Source organism: Grammomys surdaster, unplaced genomic scaffold (genome assembly GCF_004785775.1).
Source record: "Grammomys surdaster isolate TR1022 unplaced genomic scaffold, NIH_TR_1.0 126546, whole genome shotgun sequence".
In the NCBI taxonomy this organism is placed as follows: Eukaryota; Metazoa; Chordata; class Mammalia; order Rodentia; family Muridae; genus Grammomys; species Grammomys surdaster.
The window spans coordinates 4,669,199-4,676,665 of NW_021621338.1; the positions used below are offsets into that span (position 1 = coordinate 4,669,199).

At 49.5% G+C, this 7,467-nt stretch overlaps 1 protein-coding gene across 1 annotated transcript; it reads left to right on the forward strand.

The window, feature by feature from the left end:
- The first annotated feature begins 101 nt into the window (after positions 1-101).
- Positions 102-6,093, forward strand: Retreg2 (reticulophagy regulator family member 2). Its single transcript, XM_028760613.1, has 9 exons — positions 102-438; positions 691-797; positions 1,996-2,026; positions 2,352-2,487; positions 2,679-2,763; positions 3,016-3,159; positions 3,313-3,407; positions 3,695-3,830; positions 4,627-6,093. The coding sequence occupies exons 1-9, from the start codon at positions 173-175 to the stop codon at positions 5,250-5,252; spliced, it is 1,626 nt and encodes a 541-aa protein (XP_028616446.1). The 5' UTR covers positions 102-172; the 3' UTR covers positions 5,253-6,093.
- Positions 6,094-7,467: the final 1,374 nt, after the last annotated feature.

Below are 7,467 nucleotides of genomic sequence, written 5' to 3' on the forward strand. Positions count from 1 at the left end.
CCCATCCGGGCTGTTAGGGCACGTCACATGGCATCGCGCTCCGTCACGTGACGCTTGACCGCAGGTTTTTTTTGCTCGCCCGGGCGTGCGCCCCCTTCCGTCTGACGCGCCCCCGGCGGCGGCCGCGCAGCCCTGGCTCCTCGCGGGCTCGGGCAGCGGCTGCGGCTCGGTGATGGCGAGCAGCGGCGGCGGTAACACCGGCGCGGGTGGCACCTCGGGGCTAGGCCTGGGCCTGGGGCTGAGCCTCGGCATGGGTGAGGCCACCGGCGACGCGGAGGAGGAGGCGGCCGCAGCCGAGGCAGTGGGACGCCTAGCCACGTCCCTGTGGCTGCGGCTCCGCGGCTGGGAGACAGTGCTGGCGGCCGCACAGCGACTGTTGGTATGGGAGAAGCCGCTGCACAGCCTGGTCACGGCGGCCACCCTCAACGGCCTCTTCTGGTAACGGCCGCGGAGGAGGGGGCGGGGCCGGGCTGCGCGGGAGAGCGGGGGCGGGAGGACCCGGTGCTCCCTCCCCTCCCTTGGAGGGCTGTAAGCGTCTGGGGCGGTGATCCTGCACCAGGTTGCCCCATTTCTTAGTCTCTTAGTGATGGGCAAGGCTTAGAGGGCCATCTCCCCATCAGTGGGTCTTTCTGTGATGTTCGATGGATTTGGGAGCCTCTTACTCTCGGCTGAGATGCCTGTCTCCCTAAGGTTGTTGTCTTCGTCGTCCCTCCGGCCCTTCTTCCTGCTCAGCATCTCACTTTTGACCTATTTTCTCCTGGATCTCTGGCATCCTCACTTTCTCCCTGACGTTTCAGGTGAGTTCCTTCATTCCACATGCACTGTTGTGCACCTGCCCTGTGCATCATCACCCTACTACTTGAGAGGAGGCACAGCAAGGCCATTTATCTCCTAAGGCATCCTTCATGCCCTTCCTTTTTTTTTTTTTTTTAAGAAAATTGCCTGAAATTAAAGTTGTTTCTTTCTCAAAAATAATGTTCTTGTGAGTCTAGTAGTCAAAACTCTAACGTTTAAAGCTGGGTGTGGTGGTGCATGCCTTTAATCCCAACACTTAGGAGGAGTCAGGGGGGATCTCTGGGAGTTCTAGGCTACTTTGGTCTATGTTGGGAATTCCAGGTCAGCCAGAGCTACATTGTGAGACAATGTTTCAAAAACAAAATAAGTAAAAGAGTGTGGAGTTTGTGGCTGAAGCACCTGAGTTCCATTCTCTGCTCTGCCTTTTGCTGTCAGCCGGTGGTGTATGGCCTTGTAAAGAATTGCTGAAGTGATTGGGCGTGGTGGTATATGCCTTTAATCCCAAATTTGGGAGGCAGAGGCAGGCAGATCTCTAGGCCAGCCGGGTCTACAGAGTGAGTTCCAGGACAGCCAGAACTACACAGAGAAACCTTGTCGAGGGAGGGAGGGAGGGAGGGAAGGAAAGAATTGTAGAAACAAGGAACATCCCAGAGGGAGATGGTTAAGTGAATGTCTACAGAGAACATGCTTTCCTGTACACGCTAATGTACATCTTGGAATAACTATGTATCTGACTATATATGGATTACTCAGGACACAAATGAATAAATATGGGGTCCTGTGTTTGATAAAGGCAAAGTTTAAAGGAGGCAAAGATGGACCTGGTGTCACAGGCCTGCCATCCCAGCTTCTTTAAGATGCTGAGGCAGGGGAGGGTACAAGTTCAAAGCCTACCCTGGGGATACAGCTCAGGGTACTGTGTTGCCTAATGTTGACCCCAGGCTTAATTCCCATTACTGCAAAAAAAAAAAAAAAAAGTACAGACAGGCACAGGAGCAGTATGTCATACAGCTTATTGTTGGTGTATGAAGGAAATGCTCTGGACCTCATAGAGCGGTTCATGCCTGAAAGCAAGAGACAGGAGGATTACTGAGAAATTGAGATGGAGAATGCTGCAGAGAGGCAGTTCTTTCTGACTTTGGATCTGTCTCTAAGTGCCTTTTGCACTCTTAATTTACCCCCACCCCCTTTTCTCCATAGCACCACCCCCTGAAGAACCACACTCTGACAGGTGAGTATAGGCCACCTTTTAAAGAAGATGCCCAGATGTTGTCTGCTTGCTGTGCTTGGCTCAAAGAGGAGCAGGGCTGGGGCTTTTGCAGGCATGGGTGTGCCTGGCTCTAGGCTTCTTTCTATGCAGATGCTGTGCTCCTTCTCCTGTGGAGGTAGAGGGTTGAATACCCTGGGAATTTACTTCCCATGACTAGGATGACTTCCTTTGGGGGAGGTGGAGTTTTCCCTATTTCCAGAATGAAGATCTCATCAGCAGTCTCAAAGTGATTTGAGTGTCTTAGCTGGTTTCTGAGGCTTCCAGGGGTCATATCATGTCTCCCCAGTGAGGGTGCGGGGTCAGGCGCCCAGCCGCACCTGCTGAGTGTGCCCGAGCTGTGCAGATACCTGGCTGAGAGCTGGCTCACCTTCCAGATTCACCTGCAAGAGCTGTTGCAGTACAAGAGGCAGAATCCAGCTCAGGTAAACCTCATCCTGTAACAACTGCAGGAGCCAGAGGGGCTGGGAGAGGAGTGAAATGCCCAGTGTCGATTGTTAAATGTCCTCAACTGGTTCCCATTTTTCCACCAGATAAATAGTAGTTTCTTCCCCTGGTGACTGTGCACATGGTTTAAGCCTAGTGTTCTTCATAGATCCTGTGCTCTTCTCTGCAGTTCTGTGCTCGAGTCTGTTCTGGCTGTGCTGTGCTAGCTGTGTTGGGACACTATGTTCCAGGGATTATGATTTCCTACATTGTCTGTGAGTGGAGGTCATCCCTGCTATTTCCAAAGCCCTTTCTATTGTTATTTCCCTGGGTTGACCCAAAGGAAAGACTGCATTTTCTTTATTAGTTACCTGCCTGGGGAGGAGAGTAGTAGACAGGGGGAAGAGGTTATCACTGCCTTGGGAAAGGATCTCATCTTTGTTCAGACCTACCTGTTCAGGGACAGTTTGGATGAAGGCTCCTGGGAAAGTAGCTTACTGAGCTGAGTGGACTTTTCTAACCCATAGTGCTGAGCATCCTGCTGTGGCCCCTGGTGGTTTATCATGAATTGATCCAGAGGATGTATACTCGCCTGGAGCCCCTGCTCATGCAGCTGGACTACAGCATGAAAGCAGAAGCCGATGCCCTGCACCACAAACATGACAAGAGAAGTAAGGGAGTCTCTTAACCTGGGCGGTGGAGGCAGGGAGGGCCTGTCCTGTATGGCTCGTGGTGTGTCCTGGAGTTGAAATCATTTCCAGTTCCTTAGCCATATTTGTCACCACCGTTATCTTGCTCATTGTTGCCTGATTACCCTTCTCTAGAGCGGCAAGGGAAGAATGCACCCCCAGCAGGAGATGAGCCACTGGCGGAAACAGAGAGTGAAAGCGAGGCAGAGTTGGCTGGCTTCTCTCCAGTGGTGAGGTCCAGGGAAGATGGGGTGTCAAGTAGAAGGCTAAAGGGAACCTGGGTATTGTGGTGCACACATGTAGAATTCAAGACCAGACTGGTTTTCATTATGAGTTTGAGATTAGCCTGGACTACATTAGACCCTCCTATCTCCAAAGAAAGAAAAAGAAAAAGGCAGAGAGGGGCGAGAGTGTATCTGCTTTAGAGCTACCAGTTCTCAAGTAGTTGGGAACCAGAAGGCTTGAAGGTAAAGTGTTCTTATCCCAATATGTTGGATTCATCCTGGATCTCCTGCAGGTGGATGTGAAGAAGACAGCCCTGGCCTTGGCTATTACAGACTCTGAGTTGTCAGATGAGGAAGCCTCTATCTTAGAGAGCGGTGGTTTCTCTGTATCTCGGGCCACCACCCCACAACTGACAGATGTTTCTGAGGGTATGAGCAGTCTTTTGCCCCTCTTTATCTTCCTGCTCTCTGATACTGAGTTGTTGCCAGCTGTGTTCTCTGAGTTCCAGAAATGCCTCCTGTAACATGGATTCTCTAATCGTACTCTAAGCTCCCAAAAACCTCAGCTCCATCCTCATGCTTTGCTTTGTAGTGTTTGGTTGTTTTTAGATCTGTTTATTTTATGTGTATGAATATTTGGCCTGCATAATGTGTCCACACCATACGCATGCCTGATGCCTGCAAAAGTCAGAAGAAGGCATCTGATCCCCTGGACCTAGAGTTACAGTTGGTTGTGAGTAACCATATGGGTGCTAGGAATTGAACCTGAGTCCTCTGCAAGAGCAGCAAGTGCTCTTAATCACTAAGCCATCTCTTCGGCGCTGCTCTGCTTTTTGAGAAAGGATCTTAGTCTAGGCTTGCTTTGAACTTCATTTGTAGCAGAAGATGACCTGAACTCCTGGTCCCTCCTCCCTACACCTTCTAAATGCTGGGATTACAATAGGCATGTGCCACAGGACCTGGCTTCCCAAGTTGTCTTCATGGACATACTGACTTTTGTGGCCGTTTAGAGAAACCAGCTCTCTTTTTTTTTTTTTTTTTTTGGTTTTTTTCGAGACAGGGTTTCTCTGTGTAGCCCTGGCTGTCCTGGAACTCACTCTGTAGACCAAGCTAGCCTCGAACTCAGAGATCCACCTGCCTCTGCCTCCCAAGTGCTGGGATTAAAGGCACGCCACCACCTCCGGCTTGAAACCAGCTCATTCTTAACCCTTTATTCTCCACACAGATTTGGACCAGCAGAGCCTGCCAAGTGAGCCAGAAGAGGCTCTGAGCCGAGAACTGGGGGAGGGGGAAGAGACAGAGCTGGCCCCTCCTGAAGACTTGCTAAGTGCCCCTCCAGCCCTCTCAAAGCAAGCCCTGGATACAGAAGAGGAGGGGGCTGCAGACAAGGAAGCCTTGCTTCAGCTCTCATCCCCTCTTCACTTTGTGAATACGCACTTCAATGGGGCAGGGTCCCCCCAGGACGGAGTGAAATGCCCTCCTGGAGGACCAGTGGAGACCCTGAGCCCAGAGGCAGTGAGTGGTGACCTAATGGCTCCATCCAGCACCCTCTCACCCCAACTTTGCCTTGCCGAAAGTGGTCCAGTTACCCTCCTCTCTCCCTCTGTGCTCCCATCCCTTCCCCAGGACTTACCTCAAGCCCTGGCTGCTCCTGAGGAGGAAGAGGCACTCACCACTGAGGACTTTGAGTTGCTGGATCAGGGGGAGCTGGAGCAACTGAATGCAGAGCTGGGCTTGGGGCCAGAGATGCCCCCAAAGCCCCCCGATGTTCTGCCTCCTCCTCCCCTGGAGCCAGACAGCCATTCTCTGGTACAGTCAGACCAAGAGATGCATGTAGTGGTTGAGCCGTGAACCATGGCAGAATGAGCTGCAGGCATACTCGGGCTTCCTAACTAGGCGTGTCACATTTTGTCCTCTCCCTACCACTCTGGGGAGAGGCACCATGTGGAAAAGCTGGCTGTCAGATGGAAGCCAGCCCACTCTGCCTGCCTGCCTGCTGTCCTGGGACCTGGTATAGTACCTGTGCCTAGGATTGGTTTTATGTCTGTAAATAATTTTCCATTTGGGTTAGTGGATGTGATAAAGGCTAGGGACGTCCTTCCGTAGCCTGCAATTGCTTCCCTGCCTCATCCCTTCTCATTCTACTGTGTCCCAAGCCCTGGCGGTCTACCTTATCTTTTTCTTCCTATCCTCAGGGACCTGTGCTGCTCCACCCTCATGTCCCACTTGGTTGTTTAGTTGAGGCACTTTATAATTTTCTCTACTGTCCCACACTCCCCTTGGCTTTATTTCCCTGCTGTGTCCTGTCCTTTGCTGCGTGATCCCCACTCTTTGACAACTCCTCTTTCCCACAGGCACTGGCCAAGTTTGAGGGCAGGTTCTCTTCTGAGGAAACTGGGTGGTGTCAGGCCAGCAGTGCTGTGCTTGGGTCACTGCCGCCTTGAACCTACACTATACCCTTGCCCAGTTCAACACTCATGATGCAGGACAGCAGGGTCCCATAGCACTTTGCCAGCACTGAGGATGGCATGTTCTCTCTCTTTTTGAGGTGAGGGACTTCCCTTCTGTATTAGAGAGGAAGAACAACACCTACTCGTCTGGACCACAGTTGAGACTCCCTGCTAGGGTCTAAAGTGGATAGTAAGATCTGTGTAGGTGTTAACTGGAAAAATAAACTGTTGATTGGCTAGAACTGCTGCCTATCTGCCTGCTTGTCTCACTGCGAGCCACCTCCCATACTGCACTTTGTCCCCTCCTCACCCAGCACTGCCTCTCTTGGTTATTTCCTTGTAAAGACCAGAGGCAGGGATTATCCTAATAACTCTATCTGCTATTCAGTCTCCTTCCTTGACTGATACAAAGTGAGATTTAGCATGTTACATGTAGGAAGAAATTGCCTTGTCTTCCTAGTCAAAGGATCATGGCGCCATGACAACCGTTTCCTACTACATGCCTTTAATCTTGTCTCTATAAGTCACATATCTATATGCTAACATCTCAGTCTTAATTGTCTTATTAGGCCCACTAACCAACAATGGTTATATAAACTGGTTAAATATTTATATAAACTGGTTAAAGGTCAAGGGACTAAAATAGTATCCAAGATTTTTTAAAGCATATGTTCTTGGTTATTATTTGGTTTTTGTTTGGTTGGGTTTTGTTTTGGTTTTGTTTTTACAGACAGGCTTTCTCTGTGTAGTTCTGACTGGCCTGGAACTCAGATTTGCCTGTCTCTGCTGACAGAGCGCTGGGATTAAAGGTGTGTACCATCACCTATAAGTGATTTTTATATACTAGTGTTTAACATGGGGGCTTTTCATCAACTTTTAAAATGAATTGTCTTACTGCTGAACAATAAACAGTAGCTCATATTTGTAATCCCAGCACTTGGGAGGCAAAGGCAGGGAGATTGAGAGCTTCAGGCTGGCCTGGTCTACTGAGAGAGAAGACATTATCTCAAAATGAAAGCCCACCACAATAAAAATAATTGCTCTCAACTCCATTTTTTAAAAACAGCTTAACTTCCTGAGGGGCACACAGGCTCAATGAATGGAGCCATCATTCAAACCCAGTGAGTGATACCAGCAAACACTGTAAGCTCCTGTCCAGTTATGGGCACGCACAGGAAGAAGCCTGGGACTGACAAAACCAATCCAGTATCTTAGTTTTGTAGAAAGTGGACTCTTGGCTGCCCTTTTCAGAACAGAGCAAATAGTTTGCTTAGTGAGTTCATGTCCTCAACCTTTAGCTGCAGGTACAATGTAGCATGTTAAATTGTCTTTGAGGATGACTTCTATACAGGTGTGTCCTATTGTATTCCAGAAGTGAGATACATTTCCTCTGTTCAAGAGAGAATGTGTTAAGTGAGGCCTGGTTCTGTGCTTTTGAAGGAACATGAGATTTCCGTTTCTGAAGAGAATGCAAAAACAGGTCTAACCAAAAAAATAGGCAGATCCAAAAGAAAATAACCAATTAGAAAAATTGTTGCCTTAACTCATTTCCTTTATTAATCTCTAAAGTTTGGATTTAGAACTGGAACCCTGTAACTGCATCAAAATATCAAAGT

What these genes read in the sequence shown, in the direction of transcription:
- Retreg2 (XM_028760613.1), top strand. Translation starts at nt 173, where the DNA reads ATGGCGAGCAGCGGCGGCGGTAACACCGGCGCGGGTGGCACCTCGGGG. An exon ending in CTTTCTCCCTGACGTTTCAG is followed by an intron (nt 798 to 1,995) that starts GTGAGTTCCTTC and finishes TTTTCTCCATAG; the next exon opens with CACCACCCCCTGAAGAACCA. An exon ending in GAAGAACCACACTCTGACAG is followed by an intron (nt 2,027 to 2,351) that starts GTGAGTATAGGC and finishes ATGTCTCCCCAG; the next exon opens with TGAGGGTGCGGGGTCAGGCG.